The sequence below is a fragment of the Vipera berus genome (genome assembly GCF_964194415.1).
Source record: "Vipera berus genome assembly, chromosome: 6".
Taxonomy (NCBI): domain Eukaryota; kingdom Metazoa; phylum Chordata; class Lepidosauria; order Squamata; family Viperidae; genus Vipera; species Vipera berus.
The window spans coordinates 13,734,193-13,756,011 of record NC_138208.1 but is presented as its reverse complement, the minus strand read 5'-3'; the positions used below and the strand labels follow the sequence as shown (position 1 = coordinate 13,756,011).

General features: G+C 40.6%; 1 protein-coding gene across 1 annotated transcript in view; it reads right to left on the bottom strand.

The window, feature by feature from the left end:
• Positions 1-887: 887 nt before the first annotated feature.
• The window catches only part of EFCAB6 (EF-hand calcium binding domain 6), a gene marked incomplete at its 5' end in the record, with an annotated part of 134,053 nt that continues 113,121 nt past the window's right edge, over positions 888-21,819 (bottom strand). The window contains 7 exons of the mRNA XM_081331367.1: positions 888-1,064; positions 3,701-3,850; positions 4,441-4,625; positions 6,198-6,375; positions 7,417-7,623; positions 11,142-11,345; positions 18,617-18,805. Coding sequence (XP_081187493.1) covers positions 942-1,064; positions 3,701-3,850; positions 4,441-4,625; positions 6,198-6,375; positions 7,417-7,623; positions 11,142-11,345; positions 18,617-18,805 — 1,236 coding nt within the window. The 3' untranslated portion in view covers positions 888-941. The remainder of the gene's footprint in view (positions 1,065-3,700; positions 3,851-4,440; positions 4,626-6,197; positions 6,376-7,416; positions 7,624-11,141; positions 11,346-18,616; positions 18,806-21,819) is intronic.

Sequence of the window (21,819 nt, the reverse complement as noted above, 5' to 3'; positions counted from 1 at the left end):
CTGGGACTATGCAATTGTTGAATGCTCCCACCCTCCACAAGCTGCGGTTCAATCCCTGCATTTGCCACATAGTGGGAAACAGCCAAAGGCCTTGGTGTCATTAGCATATGTCAAAAAGTGAAGATGGCAGCCCCAATAATGGGATTGAAACTCCAATTGGCTTTGATGTACATCTGTGTATTAAAAACACAGAATTTTGGTGGTCCCACACTTAACTTTTTTTCACTATTTGATGTCCCTGTGGACATCTCTAGTGGAGAAAGATGGGGAAGCATGGGGGGAAAAACGGGTGGAGGAAAAGTTTCAGTTGGCCACCAATTGCATACAAATTAATTCAAGCTGATGTGAGGCAGACACACAGACTTGCATCCCCCAAGGGAATGTGCTATTCCAGCTCTGGAAATGTCATTTGGATACAAAAGGGCTTTTTAATTATGCCGGGCCCATTTTTAACAAACTTGACACATCAAAACTGGGATCAAAATTTATGCATAGACAATTTCCACAGGCTTATGCAAAGCTACCACTTCTGCTGCATTCTGAGGTATCCAATTTCTATATAATGGAGGATACTGTATTAAATGTAATCCATTTAGAAAACTGAAGCAAATAAAATGGAGTAGGGTGGCTTTTAAAATCTAAATTACAAGTTCCTGTTCTTAATAATCCCTTAATTGTGTGTATGGGTCTTGGAACTGTCACTGTAATTGTTTTCTGTTTTCACAGTTAAGTGGATTTTGAGAGAATTAATAGCCCCAACCTAGAGAAGACTGGCTTCACCAGACATTACTAGTTTCTATATTATCAGCTTTCGAAGATTGCTGATGAAGTGTTTACTAAGAGGCTGAATTTATATGGTTTTATTAACTTCAAAATTAATAAATCTTGCTAATGATTCTTCAAGTTGAAGGGTGATTTCCCTTTGTCCTCTTTCTTTTTCCTTATTGCAGGAATGCTCTGAGGAATTCATTGTAGGAGATTTTGGAAGTTAAGCTTTTGTCATAATATTCCAAGATGTGAAAAAATTCCTCTTCCGAGAGATTGATTCCATATTTTCGTAGCACCTGCAGAAGAGATAGAAATGGGGCATAGATCTAATCTATAATTATGTACCATCCAGAAAATTTTGTAGCAGAGAACCAAAGTAGAGCACTATTTGTTTAAGCGCAACCACCTCATTCAATTCAAACCCCAGAATATTTGACATTATTTCCTCCCAGGGGGCAACTTGGCTGTATTGGTTGCTATTCTGATCAGAGTTCGTCAAGAATGCCAGCTAATTTGGGAATTCAGCCAACACGGGGTATCACAATTCGATTAGCTCTGACAACCCATGTCTCAATGATAGATTAAAATGGACTTTCCTTGGAAATGATACGAGTTCTTAAACAAAAACATGGCTAAGACAGCAATGGCCAGGATTTGTCAGCCATACACATCCCAGGCAGGTGTTTCAAACACTGCAAGCCATAATTTCCATTTTTGGATCCCAAATCCACCTCCATTTTCCCAAGGAGGAATCTATACTGCTACATTAAGACAGGCATATTTTTTTTTTGTTTAAAATAAACTCAGTCCCCGACATACGACTGTATGTCGTAGGACCCAGATTGTTGGGGGCAATTAAGCTGACTTTGTAATAATGCCGCTTGGGGTGTGTGTGTGTGTGAAAGCCCTAATAAGCAGGCATATACATAGAATGAAGGCTACTGCTAAGCTTGTAAGCCGCCCTGAGTCTTCGGAGAAGGGCGGGATATAAATGGAATTAAAATAAAATAAATAAATAAAAATTGAGCCTGCTATTACTGTCATAAGTTGTGACAGTTGTTAAGCAGGTCATCATATGGCCGTGCCCTATTTTATTATTTATTTTTGCAGCCAGTTGTTAAGAAAGCGAATGCCATGGTTGTTTAGCAAACCCATTGTTCACTATGGGGCATTTTTTTTTTTGCTGGAAACTAGAAGTAAATGCTGGTTTTTTAGTAAAAATGTTGCAAATCACAGTCACATACCGTGGGACACCGCTAATAGCAGCTGGTTGCTGAACACCTAAAATGCTGTCATGGGACTATGGGGCGGGGGAGGCATCAAAACTTTAAATGCAAGTGGTAAGTAGCTTTTTCAGGGCCCATCATAACTTCAAAGAGTCGCTAAGTGAACAGTCACAAACTGAGGACTACCTGTAGTATTTAAATAACATGGTCCAGTTTAATCCTGGACTATTTTAAAAAAAACATTGTGCTGGGCAACGTCTGTTAAGATGATTGAAAGTGCTTTCATTTAGCATATGAATGAGTATTAGAATTATAAGATGTATTATTATTTAGTTATGTTTAAGTGGAGTTAAAGTGTGATAGGATTTAAAGTGTATTTATAGATGGTTAGCATATTTTAGCTCAAGTTTGTTAGAGGCAATAGTCTGTATTCAGCTCTGGGAAGTGGGGGGGAGGGGGAGGGAGGGAAAGTTTTGGGGGGGAGGGGGAGGGAGGGGAAGTTGGGGGGGAGGGGGAGGGAAGGAGTTTATGCTTAAAATGTATTGTAAAACTTTTCAATTAAAAAAAAGATGATTTAAACTGCTAATGAGGCAGAGAGAAACTGAGGCGGCTTCTAGGAAGACCCTCCCCCTCCCCCTTCCAATTGCTATGGAGACCAACCTTCACAATGATTAAAGACACAAACATGGGGTAGAGAAATTAAGTAGTAGCTTCCCTCTATTTTCCTTAAATCCCACCAACGTTAAACTGAAATAATTATTTAGTAACAAATAGAGATGTTTGTGTAATTAACACGCCCCTCTGCCCTTAGCAGAAGATACAAACCAAGTCAAAAACAAAGAAAATAAGAGCTGTGTAGGATGACCAACAGTTATTGAATGAAGGCAGGTTTTTTTTAAAAATGAGATTTGGATGAGTTACTTCTAGCTGTGAAAGTTACAGGAGCCGGTTCTTATACTTTTATTTTGTTTATCTCAACCTTTTCGTATCAGAAAAGACAACGGAAAACTATTTTCACATTCTTGTCAAGAAAATGTACGAAGACACGGGAGCGGGACTTGACTTGAGGGAGCCTTTGTCTTTGCATATTTACGCCATAAATTGGTCCCGATGTCCCTCATGTGGTTGGTGTGACCCAGCTATAACAAAGTAAATTGTAGTTTTTAAACATCTAATTAAACCCTCCCATTAAACCAAGAAACCAATCAGAGTAAGCACTTAAATATCAAGACAACTGTGAGATATTAGTGCCTTTGTACAAGCTTACATAAAATATAACTTCAAATGCCACCCAAACAAAAAAAAACAACCCACCACCACCCTCTCCTTGGGAGGAAAAGCTTTCATTGGAATGGTGTTTTTACAACCCACTGCTCAAATCTTGCAACTAATGTGTACATTGTAAGGGCACTTTCCTTCAATGCCTGGTTCACTTGGTGGCTAAAGCATAAACACAAGGGGAAGTGTTAAAATTGGCATTTAGTTTCAGCAGGTGAGAGCCAGGTGTTAAGCGAAGCAGGTCTGGGCCTGAATAGTACCCACGTGGAAGACAGCAGTGAATGCCAGGGCTGTAGGCTAGTCTGGGCAAAACAGCCGCAGAAGATGATGAGCACCATCCCATATGATTCCCATGGTAACTACATGGATGTGCCTATGAAAGTCATCAACTCTGCTCAACGGACAGTTTTAGCAATAAACAAACTTACCTGTCGGAAATCTTGGATGCTGAGAAGGCCAGTCCCATTTTCATCGTAGAACTTAAATGTCCGCCTCATTGGCCGCCAGCAGTGTAGGATCTGGGGTTGTATCCTCATCATTGCATTGAGGAAGGTGGGAGACTGTGGTCCAGGGATGTTCTAGCGGAGAGGTGGAAAAGTCAGTGACTGATCCCCTTTCACTGGATAGATCAGTGTTCTTCAAACATAGCAGTTTGAAGATGGGTGGACTTGAAACTTCCCAGAATTCCCCAGCCAGCATGCCCAATCCCCGTCCACCCGCCTTCAAGTTGCTAAGGTCGGGAAAACAGTGGAATAGACAAAGATGTACTTCGGATATATTAAAACAAGGTCCTTGTAGGAAGAGAGCTGGATTAGTGAATGCTGACAAAAGGTCATAAGCTGTCTGGTCACATCTTTTCCAACTAACACATTTTATTGAAAGGCAGGTGTTTTTCTAAACCACAAGTAATTGCATGTTCGCACACATGGCATTTGTGTGGATGTATGGGTTCTGTGCCCACGTGGGTCCATTTCAGTTCTTCAGTTATACAGTAATTCTTCTACTGTGGATGTATTTCCTACATTGCAATCAGGACTGGGTCTGGCTTCTGTGAGTATTGGAACAGCTGTACTACTTGTGGAGATGAAAGATGTGTAACTAGGGATGACAACCACCCCACGCACCCCTTTTAGCATAGAAGCTCCCCCTTTCACCAAGGAGCACTTACCTGGACTCGTGAGTTTTGGATCAGAAGTCTCTGCAGAGGAGACACTTCTTGTTGTTTAAACAGCAGCACACAGCTTTGAAGGAAGTCACAGTATGCAAACTTGCCTACACTCTTAAAATCGTATTTTGTTATGAGCTGCTGAATTTCTTCTTTGGTTAAATTCAAATGAAATTTCTCTATTATACCTGTAGGAGCCAAGGTTGCAAGATGAAACCAACTGATCTGATTCAAACCTGCATCTAGAAGTGACACTACTTCTAGATGCTATACTACACTACTTCAGCAGCTTTAAGGTGTGTGGAGTTCAACTCCTAGGATTCCTGGGAGTTGAGGTCCATACATCTTAAAGTTGGCAAGGTTGAGAAACACGGGTATTGAGGATTAGAATATTAATCAACCATAACACCCAAATACATCCTTAATTTGGACTATCTACATTAGATAGTTGGCAGGTGACTTCCTGAATTGGGTATGTCTGTAGGTTGTGAACAAAAAAGCCAAGGGTGGCCACAGTTTTGCAGTCAAATATCTCTCTCTCTCTCTCTCTCTCTCTCTCTCTCTCTCTCTCTCTCTCTCTCTGTGTGTGTGTGTGTGTGTGTGTGTGTGTAATGCACATAAAAAGTGGAGCTTTGATCTCAATATCACAGTTGCCATTCTGACTTTTTTGACCACACCTTGCAGACACTCATGGAAATATTTCAGGAATTATGAAGGGATACCTAAGTATAGATCAGTGCACTACAACTCATTTGTATGTGTGAACTGTGTTACTTGCAGTTGTGTGGATGAAAAAGAACATGGAAGCCACCTTGGGGGAGAAATCCAATCATTTTTGTTTGATATGGTCAAGAGGAACTGGTCTGGTGTTCACAGACTGTATTGATCATACTTTCCAGAGACAGACAGATGGAGGTCAACTGGATCTGATGCTGGTAGTAACCATGCGTCTTTCTTATCCCTGGAGATGATATTGGTCTGATTTCACAAGAAAAGACAACCACCTGGAGAAGAGCTGAACTAGGCTAAAAAGAATCAGGATTATCAGCCACAGGGAAATTTAGGATAGGTTTAAAAATTAGGCTATACCTGATGCACTCAAAATGATAGCAATTTTTTTTTAAAAAAAAAACCTATTTCTTTTGCTTCTCTGGGTAGGATTCAGTGAGCGGCATGGTAGGAAGATTGACAGTAGCAAAAAGAGTGATATATATCTCTGTTAAAATTCCAAGCCTGCTTTTAAGTGGAATAATTGCTCAATCAAGGAACTCAGGAGGCTGCAGCATTATGAGGAGTAGAACCAACACACCACTCCTTTGGTGCCCATTAATCTCCGTGCCATATCTAATTTTAATTAAAAACACTTTTAATTAAAAGAGAATTAAAGAACTTTGCTTATTTCCAAGATTGCACATGGTCCCAGACGGATGCATGCATTTTTGGAAACTGACAGTGGGTGTGGCTGGTGCCCAGCTGCCTAGGTAAAGGGAAATAAACTGGGGTGAACACTGGGGTGATGGGGGGGGAGCAGCCTAATAGATATAGCAGCTTGGGATGGTCAAAAAAGTCAAGATCCAGCCAGGGCAGTGGGACTGAAGCTTTATCTGTGTTTTTGTTTTGTTTTTAATGTGCAAGGCACGAACTTGACTTTTTGGACTACAATCTGCGAATGTCCCTGATAGCAGCCTTTTGGTGAGAATGCCTGACGCCGCTTTCAAATTCTAAATAAGATTTTTTTTAAAAAAAAAAAGACAACCAACCTAAAATATCCTCTACTGAGATTTCTCCTGAGCGCTCCACATCCTTCTCTCTACATTCTTTCAGGATTTCTTTCCAACAGTGTTGAACATTTTTCCGAATTTTACTTTCAATTGGCTGGCAATTCAGAATAGGTGGAGTGGGAACACTGGCCGTGTAAGGCCTGCCGGCAGCTGGGACCTAAAGAGAGGACAAACGTCTCAGCTTGCCATTCAGGGTTCAAGGGAAATGAAATGTACCGTAATTGCTTTCTAAAACTGTGGCAGAATAAAATTAAGGATAGTGATTAGACATTTTCTTTCTATTTGAAAATCCCAATGACTACAGGTAGACTGAACTTAGCCACCATAACTGGGATCAGCACCCCTCACACCAAGCAACATAGTTGTTACTTGAAATTTAACATGACCACAACAGTGTTATGACACTTCCATTGTTCAGTGAATTGCTGCAGTCATTAAGTGAGACATCGCTTGCAATTTTACTGCCTGCTTCCCCATTAACCCTACTTGTCAGAGGTGGTTGTGAAGCATGCAAATGGCAATCATGTGATTGCGGGCACACTACAACAGTCATAAATGTGAGGACCAGTTGTTATTTTTTTTCCAGTGCTAAGCAAGGCTGGACTTAGCAAATATTTGGATGGGAGACCACCCCGACAGGAACCTGGACTGCTGTGTAAACTGGATAGTAAAAAAGCTAAACAAAACAGGAAACATAAGAAGCAATCTGGAGTCACATGGTTACCAAGAAAATTGCATGGCTGTGTCCAAGAAATCACTAGGAATCAAAATCTATTCAAAGGAGATGTGACTTCACTATTTCTGAAGTCCTGACATAAAATCTCTCAAGTCTTTGCTGGCTGCTATCTCAGTTGTGAATCACACCTTAAAACCTCAAGAAAGGAAGGCAGCAATAACAATAGCACTTAGACTTATATACCGCTTCACAGTGCTTTACAGCCCTCTCTAAGCGGTTTACACAGTCAGCCTATTGCCCCCAACAATCTGGGTCCTCATTTTACCACCTCAGAAGGATGAAAGGCTGAGTCAACCTTGAGCCAGTCAGGATCGAACTGCTGACAGTCAGCAGAATTACACTGCAATACTGCATTCTAACCACTGTGCCACCATGGCTCTTTGATAGCATCCAAACTGCCAAAGAAGAAAGCAAATGTTTTAGTCTCATTTCCAGATCAGAAGAAGGACATGATATACTCACCTTCTTTGGGGATTGAGGATGAGTTGCTGTTTTGGGTCGTAAAGGAATACGTGATTCAGGTTCAGCAGCCAAGACTGGTTTGCTGGGATTCTCTACATTGGTCGTATCAGACATTCCTCCTCCTTCAGAGCTGAACTTCCTCAAAAATCCAGAATATTTCAATTTCCCACTCAGGTCAAGAGGTACTGTGTTCCAGAGATTTTCGAACTAAGCACACAGAAAGAGATCTATTAGCATATATGAAATCAGGCATTTGGCATATGATAGATGAGTCAAGCAAAGATTAATTTCTCAACCAGATGACACAGGACAAAAAAACAAGGTTCCCCCAACAATCTGTGATGAAGGAAATTCATCTTCAGTTGAAGGGTGTCCATAGAGTATGGTTAAAGAGGACACGATGGCAGCTGCAAATGTGTGACTGAAGCACTTCTCTGGCTGGTATATGTGAATCCTATCCCCTTTCTACTTGCATCAGTTATGTAGTTGCAGAGGCCATCTTGATGTTTGGAGAGGATGCTCCTATAGGACGCACAGTCTAAAAATGGGATAGAGTAAAAAGAAGAGCCTTGGGAGCGATCCTACAGTGAGCCAATGGGAGTTCTACCAGCTGCTGACCTCCTTAAGGGTTCACCTTTGGGTAAATCAGAATTTTCACTCGGGAGGTTGCATTATATTTTCCAATACAAAGCCCTATTTTTCCACTTGGATGCAGCTTTAACCTGTCTCAGCAGCAGGTTGGCAAAAAGATGGAGATTCTGTTGCAAGGATATGTCCTTTACAAAGAAATAGCAAGATGGTCTTGAGGCCTAAAACTCTGAGGCAATATGAATATCTAATGATAATATGACAGCTAGGGGGGAAAAAGCACATAATATCTTTGTTGTTCCTTGAGGGATTTTTTAACCCAAGAACGAGGAAGTCCCTCCAAGAATCTATAAAGGGCCTACAAGAGAAGCTCTGCTGGGAAGTTGCCTGAGGATTCAGTGAATTGGGTCAGTGATTGAAACCCCCAAGATCCCAACCTTGAAGGCTTTTAAGAGAAAAGGACATATCATTGCAAACTAAAACTTCACCTCAGAGTTGAGGTTTGTTCTTAAGCCATCTTTCTGGACAAGTAACCTGAATATCTGCCAGTATAAGATTGTTGGAAGTGAGTTCAGGCTGGCCATACTGCCACTTCCTCTTTTCCCAGCTCCTAATTTGCTCAGTTTTTGGAATGCATCTTGCTGCTACTCCAATATTTGTCCTAAGATTGCCTTGCTGCTTTTGAGACTTGACCCTCTGTTTGAAGACCAGTTTTGTTCTTGCTGCTTTATTTTAAATTCTGGAAGCGAGACAGCATGTATCTGCAGAAAATCCTTTCATCTTTTACTGGTCTACTCTAATCTGATTCTTCTTTAAGAGACTTTGGGAAAGAGAAAGAGGAGAAAATGGGGCTTGGGTTGGATCCAGGAATGGAATAAAAAATTTGGTTGTTCCTTTGTTTTGGTTCTTGGATGGACTGTCTGAACAAGTGAAATGCTGGATCAGTGCAGGAAAGCCTAGGATCAAGATATTAAGTCATCACTGTGGATATGCACACATGGAAATTCAGTGCCAATTTCAATGGCTTGTATTTCTAATACTGTATATACTCTACGATGGGTTAATGATTTGTTCTGGGGTTTGAACAGGCAAGTTAATTTTTGTTTTTCTTTAATGTGCATGCACTCTCATGCATACACCCGTACACACACTTTGCTCAACTTCCTGACATGCCACAGAATTAGACCTTGGAGAAAACTTCATCACCTCTAAGGCTTTGATTTGCATGTGGCAAGTTGCAGGAAAACATCAAAGACCTCAAGTACATTTTGAATTTCCTTTTAACTTTCCCCCATTGGACACACGTCTGCCATATTATAAATTATACAAAGCAAAGCACACTGCACTACTTAAGAGGGCTTCAAAATGTTTTCTCAAGCATCAGCTGAGCATTATCATTGCTTTGAGTTCCAGGTTAGCTATCATTTGAAGGTTGCCAGCCTGGGAAATCTATCAACAGTGTAATAGAAGGGATGAAGTGGAAACCTCCATACATATCCAGCAAAAGGTACAGTAGTTCCTAAGAAGCTTCAACAAAAGTAGAGGAACTGGGGACTTGGCCTCAATCAGTTGCAGATATTTTTTTTGAGTTCTTGGTATATTTAAGACTAGTTGAATCCTGTTTAATTGGGTTCCAGTTATAATTTTCACACAGGGTGCCAGGATTAACATGAAACAAAAAAAGAGCTGTTTTTTTGCACTGGGATCCTGGACCTATTAACAAAGAAGGTTTCCTGAAGAACTTCTGTCCATTTCCTGCTCTCGCTTCCTTCTTGTCAGCTTCCACTGGGCTTAAAGTGGATTATATTTCCGGCACATCTTAGGACCAGTTGTGATTCTCTCATTGTGTCATTCTTGGCCGGAGATATGCGAAGGTAACAGCATCTTAGCCTACTTGGAATCAGGGGACTAAAAGTAGTGATTGATAATAGACCCACACGAAATACATCTTCTCTGGGTCAGATGCTCCTTACATCAATAAGCTCAAGAATCAAGAATCGGGTTTTGTTCATGAAACAGGGGGGAAAGTGCACTTATGATCTGTGATTTCAATGATTACAAAAAATAAATAAATCTGGAAAATAGAAAAAAAGTGGCCTTTTTGTGTAATCATAGAGTAAGTAATTGTACTTAATTTGCTGCAAAGGAAATTGGAAGCTTTTTTCTATTTATTTTTTTCTTTCAGTACATTTGCTATTTTTTTTACTATTTACTAGGTTGTGTTGATTTTTATGTTCTTTTATTAAAAAAACTTTTAATAAAAATGCATATAAAAAACTTTTAATAAAAATGCATATAAAAAAGAATCAAGTAGTTTTGCTCAAAAGGGGTTAAACAGGCTATTGCTTTTAAGTAAGAGAACATTTTTTTGTTTTGAATATGAAAGAATGTACACCTATGTTATAACATTTCCACTTATCACTTCTGTATTCAGTTGCATAAAAGAGATTCTCATAGGCATTGAAAAAGGGGAAGAAAGATCAGTGATCTAATGCATTATTTATACTTTAGGCAGTAAAGGTAAAGGTAAAGGTTCCCCCGCACATGCGTGCTAGTCGTTTCCAACTCTAGGGGCCGGTGCTCATCTCCGTTTCAAAGCCAAAGAGCCAGAGCTTATCCGAGGACGTCTCCGTGGTCATGTGGCCGGCATGACTAGATGCCAAAGGCACACGGAACGCTGTTACCTTCCCACCGTAGTGGTCCCTATTTTTCTACTTGCATTTTTATGTGCTTTCGAACTGCTAGGTGGGCAGAAGCTGGGACGAGTAACAGGCACTCACTCTGTTACACGGCACTCGGCATTCGACCCGCCAAACTGCTGACCTTCTGATCGACAAGCTCAGCGTCCTAACCCACTGAGCCACCGCGTCCCTCTTTAGGCAGTGGTGGAATTCAAATATGTGAACAACCGCTTGGTTCTCTGTGTGGATGCCGCTTCCGGAAGTCCATTCTGGGCCTGGGCAACAAAAAATTAGCTACCGGTTCTGCTGAACTGGTGTGAACCGGCTGAATCCCACCACTGACTTTAGGCCAGGTAACACAAATAACTTGGCATGGCCATATCAGTATTTCCTAGATGAGTATTTTTCTCTCAGAGACAGAGGAAAGGAGTCCTAAGGAATTCCCACTTTGCTCACCTGTTCGTCAGTTAGCAGCAAGAACCGTCGATTGCAGATATCTCTGAACACCTCTTTAGATACCAGATTCGTTCTTGTGATATCTGCGTTTTTAAACTCCTGCTCAATGGCTTGAAAGCGGGCACTCACTACCTCCTGTATGCGGGCCAAAACCTCTTGATTGGATAGCTCCCGGCAAGCAAATCGAGTCTGCTCTCTTTCTGCCTGGATAGAATGTATTAAGAGAAAGTAATTTCAAAGGGATCCAGTGTCTCTTAAGGATAATACAGGAATCCTTGCCCCAAAGAGCACCACCCAATAGCATCAGCTTGGACTCTCTGCACCATACAATTTTGTTGAAGGTATATCAGGAAATGCAAGGGAAAAGGACAAGAGGTCAAGAATAAGGACATAACACCATTATTTAAACTATGAAGCAAGGTTATTATTTGCCTTAAAACACTTTTACCTTTTGAGCACAAGGCAAATTCTGGGTAATTGAATTCTGCAAATATAATTTCACTCAGCCTTTCTCCAAGCTGGGTCGGGAAAAGATGGGAAAGATTCACGATTTATGCTGGTCCAAGACCATGATAAACTTAGTTAGTTACCTACTTGGGTCCATGGTAGTGCCTATCCGCATAGTAGATTTAAAGGAAGGAATAGTAAAAAAAAGGAATCGACCAAATGCGGGCATATGTTTAGAAAATTCCAAGAGAGTCAAAACAATAAAACAAGCTTACTGCACAGTTTTCGCCCACTTACATAATCTTACATGCTGGAAAACCCTGCTGAATTTGAAAATAAGAAAAAAGGCTTGGTAGGAACACAACTGTTGCTGCCCATTTCAAGCACACTCTGATTAAGAAAAGTACTAAAGAAAATCTTCATACACATACAGTGTATGAACTCCCATGAATCTAATCCTAAACAGGACCAAAAGTTTAAGTCTTCCAAGCTTTTGGACTAGTGCTGGAGCCAATCCTCAAGGAACTTCTTTCTAGCAGTGTGTGTGCTTTGGGGTATTCTCTGTGTGGTATTTATATGGTGGTGTCTGTTGTGTGTAGCTTTTTTGAGACCTGCAATCTAATCCTATATTTGATATTATTTGAATTAAATCCTGGGAAAGAGAAGGGCTTTTCATTGATAAAACTTGTATAGATCGGTGTACAAAATTCTCAGAAACCACATACATCATGTCACTCATCAGATGGAAACAACAATGTTGTCATATGTCATATTGTAACATACCTTTGCTGACCGTGCTGAGGTTGAGAAACACTGCTTTAGATACTCCTTTGACATTAGCCACGAGAGGATGATTTTTGTTGTGATACACACACCTTGCAATACCTTTCCTCCCGGAAATCAAGACAGTACAGACTTGGCTACATTTTAGGCACCCATTGAAAATGTTTTTATTTGTCTCAACGTTTAAGGGCTGAATTGAGTTACTTAACTGCGCCATCTATGCATCTTATGTTTGTATTTTATGTATTTCAGAGCTTTATATTTTAATAAGATTTTAATTCCATATACTGCCCAAAGCTCTGTTGGTAAGTAGGTAGCATACATCTTCCATTGTACGGCATGCATATAAAACCAACTTCCATGGCTCAGTGAGTCATTTCAAGGTGGCTGACCATAAAGGTATGTAGTATTGCACTTCTTTTGGGTCTGGACAGGCCAAGGAGCAAACCTCAGCCTTGGTCAAACTCCCTACGTAGCATTTGTACCCATAAGGAAGATTATGTGTACACATAAGGAGGATTACAGTATTCTTTCAAATTACATCCCCATCCACAGTAAGGATGCCTCTTAGGCAAAGCCTGTTTCTTCAGTAATTAGAGTTTATCCAGCCTCTTGAAATCTTTATTTCAAATACGTCTTACCTTTTGACTACCAGATCTGATTAATCCCCATACCATTCCCTGTTTCAACTGCTCTGGAACTCTGGAAAATGAATATTCTGTCAACTAGTTTAAAAAAAACTTGGCTGGTAGACATCAGTTTAGGTTCCATGAAGCCATGCTATATGGCTAAAATGTGGAAGAGGGTATTTGGAAAAAAAAAAATCTGGAAGAAGCATCCAACCAATAAATCACTGCTTTTTATTTATCCCATTCAATCGTGTCTGATTCTTGGAGACAGTCTGGACAAGTCCCCGCAGGGTTTTTTGGGCAAGGTTTTTCGCAAACAGTTTGCTATTGCCTCCTTCCTAGGGCTGAAAGAAAGTCACTGGCTCAAGTTTACTCAGATGGCTTTATGCCTAAGGTAGGACTAGAACTCAGCGTCTCCCGGTTTTTAGCCTGATGCCTCCACCGTTATACTAGACTGGCTCCCTAAATCATCACCACTGTCCAACAATTAGCAGAGTCTTGTAGGAAATGGTAGACTCTCCTTCAGGGGAGATATTTAGCTGGAACCTGGATGGCCATAAATAGGGGAGGCTGAAATGGTGAGCTTCTGCACAGGGTTGGACAAGAGGAGTGTTTCTTAAAGGGTGGCCTAGGACAGAGTTCCCCAACCTTTCTAGCTTTGTGGGCCAGCGGGAGTGGGGAGAAGGGATTGTGGCTGGCAAGCCTGTGCACACAGCTCTACTTGCGCAAGCGACATGCAGCTGCAACCACCATTTATTGGATTACAACACCCATAATTCCAAGCCAGTGGAACCAGTGCCTGTGGCTTGCTAGGCATGACTTATAGAACACCCAGCTGAAGAAGACTGCCTTAGGAATTATGAAAAATATACAGGTTAAATTTATACCCCATTTTTCTCAAGACAGAATATATTTCATTTCATCTTCACAACATGTAGGTATCTGGGTCAAAACATCCATAGTGACCTGAACTGCCTTTTCCTGGCTGGAAATCCGAGACCTCCCCACTGATCTGATTAAGTGAAGCTAAACTGAATGCTCGTTTTATAGTTCTCTTATTTTCAAGACTCAGAGATTTTTGAGCCGTGGCCACGCTAGTATCACATCATTATATGGTTGCCTATAGTCTTAAAACGACACCTCTGTCTAGCTTCCTTTGGTGACTTCACACCTTGCTTGAAAATTAAATACGCATTAAAAGTGCAAATATACTAGAAACACTTTGGAAGTAATTAAAACCAAAATGAATTGAAAGACACTATGACATTACAACTTTAATAAATATGCAAACTAATTTGACCACCTTGCACAGATATTATAACTAGACAGAAAATACACTGTGCTTTTGCAAGTCAGCCTCCGACAGAGTTTCATACCAAATGGAAGCTAATGGAAAATAATCTTGAGCATTTAAAAAGAAAAAAAGGTTATGAGGGTGATGGTGATGATGCCAGCTTTATAATCAATCAACACTCATGGGCTTTAATAAGCAGCAAATTGATTCTCCTGCCCATTGGGTTCATCTCATTTAGAGCAAAGCCAGAACATTCAAGATAGATAAAGTGCAGATACTAATCATGGCTATGATTAAAACCCCACCCCTTTTGAAGGCCAGTTGATGCATGCATAAAAAGTTTATCTTTATCATATGGTTGTGCCCACAATCTTGACTTTTTTGATACTTGGTGCTCTTGAGCAGAACCACCTATAATTAATTAAAACATGCATCTCACTCACCTTAATCAGACTGCAACAGTGGATAATGTACCAACAAGGGGAAAAGAAAACCTGCAAATTCAACAATGCCTAAATATACAGCTAATCCTCAACTTGTGATTACAGCTGGGGTCAGAATTTCCAAGGTGGTTGTTAAGCAAGCGATGCCCAATTTTATGACCTTTTTTGCCATGGTTGTTAAGGAACCACTGCAATTGTTAAAGGTATCACATGGTTGTTAAGCAAATCCAGCTTACCCCATTGAGTTTGCTTGCCAGAAGGTCAGAAATGGCAATCATGTGATGCTGCAACCGTTGTAAAATACATGCCAGTTGCCAAGTGCCCAAATTTTGATCCCATGGCTGTTGGGATGCTATGATGGTTGTAAGTGTGACAACAAGTTGTTAGATACTTTTTTTCAGGCCAGGTAGTGCTCAAAAGGTTTTTGTTAAGGATTATAAGTTCGGCAGATGATAATTAATGAAATCAGATGTGTCAAACAATGTTTCAGTAAGGTGCAGTCCCTTAGAATCTTTCTTAAGAGTTGCTAGGGCCTCAATGCTTTTACTAGCAATAGCACCTAGACTTACATACCACTTCACAGTGCTTCACAGCCCTCGCTAAGCGGTTTACAGAGTCAGCATATTACCTCCAACAACTTAGCTCCTCATTTTACCAACCTTGGAAGGATGGAAGGCTGAGTCAACCTTGAACTGGAGAGGATCGAACTGCTGGCAGTCAGCAGAATTAGCCTGCACTACTGCATTCTAACCACTGCACCACCACGGCTGTTAAGTAGCATTTATTACTTTCTACTGCTAAGCAATGAATCCAGGCATCTGCAGGGTATGGTAAAAAAACAGAAGATGGCAATTACAAGAGTGTGATTTAAGTTCTACCTGCAAGGCACATAAAAAACAGGCAGAGTTTCATTCACATTGTTGCAGCAGCCATCTTGCCTTGTTTACCTCACCCTGAAGAGAAACCTAAATGGATCCATTGGACTGGAAACAGTGGGGGGGGGGAGTTGTTTGCTTTTAATGTAAACTTTCCTAATTTGCACTTCCTGGATTTACACGTAAAAGGGAGTGTAGCTATGCTCCAAACTTACCCCAAATTTTTGATCCAGGTTTGCATATGTATAAAATGTCTATGTAGCAGAACCTCGTAAGAAAACATGCAGCTTTTATGAAGATTATTTTTTAAATCACAAACTGATACAGAAACTTAACTTGAAAGATCCACCCCTCCCTGATTTGGCCTTTTGATGAATCAAGATGAATACTTATTTGAATTGATGTGGTTTATGCAGTAACACCCACACACACACACACATTAAGTTTTAGAACAGACTGAAAGCAAGCAGTTTGTAGTGGAGAAGGTGTTTGAATCTGTCTGTAAAGCCTTATTTTCATGGTAGGCACAGAGTGTAAGAAAATTGTCCTCTACCAGGACTGTGGCAACAGCAAGTCATCAAGGAGATACATTCCAATGAGGTAGCAATTTGGTTGGTAACAGGATATTTTTCATGTGGAATTGCATCAATAAACTTTTAAATTTTATTTTAAAAATGTGTTGCTCTATATGTAGGAAGGGAACACGCCAGAAAGGCATTTTAGCATAGCTCTGTCCCTAGCATACTCCCCACCACCACCGCAAAAGGAGATATTTTCTGCTGACAAGATACCACTCCTTCCTATTCAAGAACAGTTTTTGTTACTTATGCTAATTAGTGTTAATGGCTATGGAACTGGAATACTTATTTCATCCTCCCCGTAACTCAATTCTACCCAGTTCTCCCAAATCTCCCAACTGGAAAAATGTCTGAATAATCATATAAAAGGCTGAAAAGGGCTATTCTTTCCGTCTTCTGTTAGGCAGCAGACTTTGCATTAAAATATTACTTAAGTATCACCCTGGAGACGATGAACTGGTTTTTATTGCACTGAATGTAATTCCCTGTTTCATATGTGCCACTGTGATGTATGATTTGTTTTTAAATTTGATTATATACTTCTTTGTTTTTAGTCTCAAATTATGTATGTGGGAAATTCTTTGCTGCTCAAAATCAGCAAACTGAAGCAGACAATAAGCCTTGTTATTAAATAAAATAAATACAAATAAGTACATTCAGTTTGGATTTGGCTGAATTCTGGATCATTAAACTGGTAAAAAAAAAAGTCATATAGAGTATATTAGGATATGCCCCACAAAGACTGCTTTATAGCAGCCTTCCTGAACAGAAATATCTCCAGATCTTTTGACTTTCAGCATTATCAACTTCAGCCAAAATGGTTGGTGGTTGAAGGAAGTAGAATCTGTAGTCTGGATGAGATCTACTTGATACAGTCAGCTTTGATCTGACATATAAACCTTGGATGCAAAGCCTAGTCATATAATTTCTGTCATGAATTACATGAAATTACTATATCATGTTCCAAATGTTTAGCTAGCTTCAACAAAAATTCATTCAAAGTGAGTTTGGCTCCTTGTAATCACCTAGACATCCCCATGTAGCTTCCTCATCAATAAAAAGGAAGTTGCCATTGCCTTATTCTGGGATATTTTCTTGACTTCCCCTCTCCAGTCCTTCATATTTTTTCATGATCAGCCAAAATAAGCTATACTGTAGTAGCCTCAGGCAGCATATTTGTCAGATTAAAGAACAGCTGATTTCAACAAGTATAGGAAGCAAAGTTTTTTTATTGGTTTATTGGTTTTGCTTTAACAAGTTCAGAACATGTTCTTGAGGTTCATGGTCTAATTCAGAAGTGGTGGGAAACTTAGTCTTCCCTTAGATGAAGAATTCTGAAGGGATGTCTGAATGCTAGCCTGTGTAGGGTTAATTTCTCATGTAATTAGGAAAGAAATAGGGCTAACACTTATCATAAAAAAACCACCACTGCACATTAATGGAAAATTGACAATCATTGGGTCATTGTTTCAAAGATATCTATCTAAATAGAGAAATAGAATGACCACAGGTGGGGAAAAATGCAATGGGAGTGGGAGCAAACAGCCTGCTGGCTATTCCATTGACTTTTCTGTTAGAGAGCATTGGAAATGTCAGTCACATGAGTATGGCTGACCATGGCAGCGCAGAGGTATGTCGTCACTGAAGCAGCCATAACATTGTCAAATTTCAATCCCACAGGAGCCGTGGTTCCCTGATTTTGGATGTATCCTGTAAGTTTGCCCATTTGAAGTATGTTGATTCAAAAATTGTTGCCTATGATACAGTTTCACCCAACTGAAGGTTACCAACAATCGATCACAAGAGTTTTAATAGTAGATAGATGTCCAAGTTTTAGGCTTGGAAATACAGTGGCCTTTGGTGGGGGTGAGAGCTTCTATAGCCTTTTAGTATGCTTTTAGCAGGAAATCACGCAAGTGAATGAAATACGTAAAATATCCCTGCTTTAAAGAGATTGGAATAAGGAAGAAGTCCAGAGATCTGTTTCCCTTTGACAGGAATACATCTCCACTTGTCCTCCAAGAATAGTTCTTGCCCCCATATGTATTAATAGGAGGATTTCCCCTAAATGTACCCAGATATACAAATACACATGACCTGGATCACGCTCCTCCCATCCAGCCAAATTGCATCCCATTTATTTAAACCCAGGGAATGTTTGATAAAGTTTAAGGACACCCCCTCCCCCATACTTTGGATTGGAAAGACTGAGCAGAGCAGATGCAATAGGGAATAAGTAGGGAATAAGGCTGCAAGGGTCAGTTTTGCTTCTGATCTGGCCTTGTGACTTCAAGCCATTTGGAAACAGACCAATATCGCTAATTTCTCAAACGCATGGATCCCTATTGCCAAATAAAACTGTTCCTGCCCCAGTTGCTTCCACTGCTCTTCCTTCCCATGTACAGTAGCGTGACTGACATTCTTACCTCTGAGAGGAAGTTGAATTTTTGCAGGAAATATTTCCAGTCAATGGCGTGTTCGCCACGAAGTCGCTGCAGTTTCAGAAGATGGTTAAACTGTTTCTCTGAAAGTGTGAAGCAGAAATGGTGCAGCACCTGCCGGAAATCAAGGGTCGAAATTGTCCCAGTACGGTCCTTATCGAAAGCAGAGAAAGCCTGTTGGGGAGAAACAAGCATATTAGCTAAAGCAGCAGCAGCTGGTTTGGGACAATCTTATTTCTTTGTAAAAGAGCTCGTACAGAATGTTAAGAATAGAAGAGAGCATGCAACCTTCTTTGCTTCAACATATATGCAAACATACCAAATTGTGCAAAGAACTTCCCTGTGAATTCTCATCCCAGCGCTTTATGAGCTGAGCTTTGTTTAAACAGCTTTTTCTCCGTGCAGGATTATTTCGCCTGGTGGTGGTGGTGGTGGGGGAATGTCTGTTTACAACTGTCGCCTATAGCAACCAACTCAGCCGGAGAGCACTGGGTATTCATTGAAAGATGGAGAGAGCTTTGAACAGCAGGGGAACTTTCTGGTATGCATTTCTAAACATGTGTGGATTAAACATCCATTCATTTCTTTTGGACATTGCATGGATTCCTGTTAACTGTCCCGTTGTCTGTGAGCACAAGCCTCCTGGCAGGTGCATAGGCCTGTGCAAAGCAACTTGGGTCCATGAATGAAGGCAAATGCATGTAACCCAGAATAATGTTGCAGGATCCAATCTGGGTCAGTCATCAGGATCAGAGGTTTAGTCTTCCAAGTTTTCAGGCTTGTGCTGGAGCCCATCCTCAGAGAACTTCTCTCTCACCAGAATGGGTGGCTTGGGCCCACTCTAACATTCAGCCCTGTGGGTGCCAACGGAATAGCAAGATGACTTGCTTGATGGTGTGTGGCATGTCAAAGCTGTAGGAGATTCCCTCAGTCTTCTCTCCCAGCAATGGCTGAAGTGCTTTCAGGCCATGCAGAGCTGGCGCATGCTGTAGGATTCCCATGTGCTGAGGTGCTCTAGTCTGGAAGGTCTTTGACATGTCACAAAGGGTGCCCAGTCTGGACAGCCTGCCCCCCTGCTCAGGAGACATCACAGCATTTGCTGAAACTGCCTAGTCTGCGTGGCACCACGTCGGCTCCCACTTTTCAATCTTTTTGTGTGGAACTCATTGAAGAGGACTTTTGCCTGAAGGAGAATGCCAAGCAACTCCATACCATTTTGAAGGCCTCTAAATGAATCTTGGTTGAAGCAAGCTTCCCTTTGAAAACTTACACAGCCCTAATAATGTACAGCCATATACATACAAACATATATACATATATATTGGGGACTTAAAGAAATATTAGAATATGAAAACAAATTACTGAACTATTCTGTGGCTTATAAAAAAAAAATCCTGTGTGTCATTAAATGGGAGCAAAAGGGATATTGTTGTGGGAATTTATTCCATCCAGGTAGACCAAGCCTCCTATGCCAGTGACTGAAGTACAGGATGGGGAAAATCTGTAAAATGTTGTCTGCCAAAAGTCATGGGTCCAATAAATTCCACTTTTCCTTGCTAACAAATTTCTTTGTTAAAAGATGGAGGAAGAAATAAGTGGGGAGGACCATTGTCTTGGACCTAACTCTCACCAACAAGAAGGAATTGGTTGAAGACCCAAAAGTGCCTGAAAGTAAGATTTTTTTATTTTTTTATTTTAATCCCATTTATATCCCGCCCTTCTCCGAAGACTCAGGGCGGCTTACAATTTAAGCACAAATCAATGTGCTTAGCAATAGCAATAAGCTGACTTTGTAATAATGCCGCTGGGGGGGGGGCGAAAGCCCTAATAAAGCAGGCATATACATAGAATGAAGGCTATTGCTAAGCACATTTAATTTGTGCTTAGATTGTAAGCCGCCCTGAGTCTTCGGAGAAGGGCGGGATATAAATGGGATTAAAATAAAAATAAATAAATAAAATAAAATAGCCTTCATTCTATGTATATGCCTGTTTATTAGGGCTTCCCCCCCCCCAAGCGGCATTATTACAAAGGCAGCTTATTGCCCCCAACAATCTGGGTCCTCATTTTACCTACCTCGGAAGGATGGAAGGCTGAGTCAACCTTGAGCCTGGTGGGATGCGAACCTGCACTAATTGCAGGCAGCTGGTGTTACTTAAGGAGGCATTAGCCCACTGCTCCACCAAGGCTCCTTACAGAATGGAATTGCAGCTCAGAAAAGACAAGGAAATGAACTCAAGTCCCTAGGACCAGCTGCATCTGGTAATCTTTGAAAAGTCCCAGAAGACTGAAGAACAACAAATGTGATCCCCATCTTCAAAAAGAAGAAGAATGAAGATCTGGGAAGTTGCGTAACTATCCACTTGATGTCTGCTCTACGCAAGATCCTCAAAGAGATTTTAAACCGAATATTTGTGAGCCCTTAGTTAGGAGTACAACCTTTAATAAGAGCCATAAACAAATCATGGCAACTAATCTTATATTCCTTTTGACAGAGTTGCTCGCTGAATAAATGAAAGAATCTCATGAGGTGCCTTGGCAAATAATTTGATACCTTCATGAATGAAATGGTAAAATATAGGCTAGTATTGTCGATGAATTCATAATTGGCTGAATGACCACAACCACAAATCACACATCAGGTTGAGGTGAGTATTGAGTAGAATGCCCTATCCTACCAATATTTTTATTCTGTCTTAACTGAAGGGGTAAGGGTCTTTGTATCATCAGCTGATGATATAAAGCCAGAAGGCTTAACTAAAGTTTAGAGGAGAGGTCAAACAAACTTAAACAGTGGATTGAAACAAAACAAAAAAAAACATATAACAGGTAGAAATGGAAAGTGTTGAGTCTGACATGAAAACTGTAAGGCATAAACACAGACTGAAGGATCCCTAGCTTGGCAGTAGCACATCTGAAAGAATCAGGCTATTTTTTTAAAAAAAAAATCAGAAGCTGGTTATGGGTATTATGGGACCTCTATAAAGGCAAATGCTATTGTGGGACCATGTGAAGTAATTTTCCTACTCTACTCTGCTTTGGTCAGGCCACACTTGGAACGCTGATTTCAGTTCTGGGCATCACTCTATGAAAAGAATATCAACAAACTGGAAATCATTCAGAGAATAACTACTATGGACTCGCATCAAATCCTATGGGAGAATACAGATAGTCCTCAAGTTGCGACT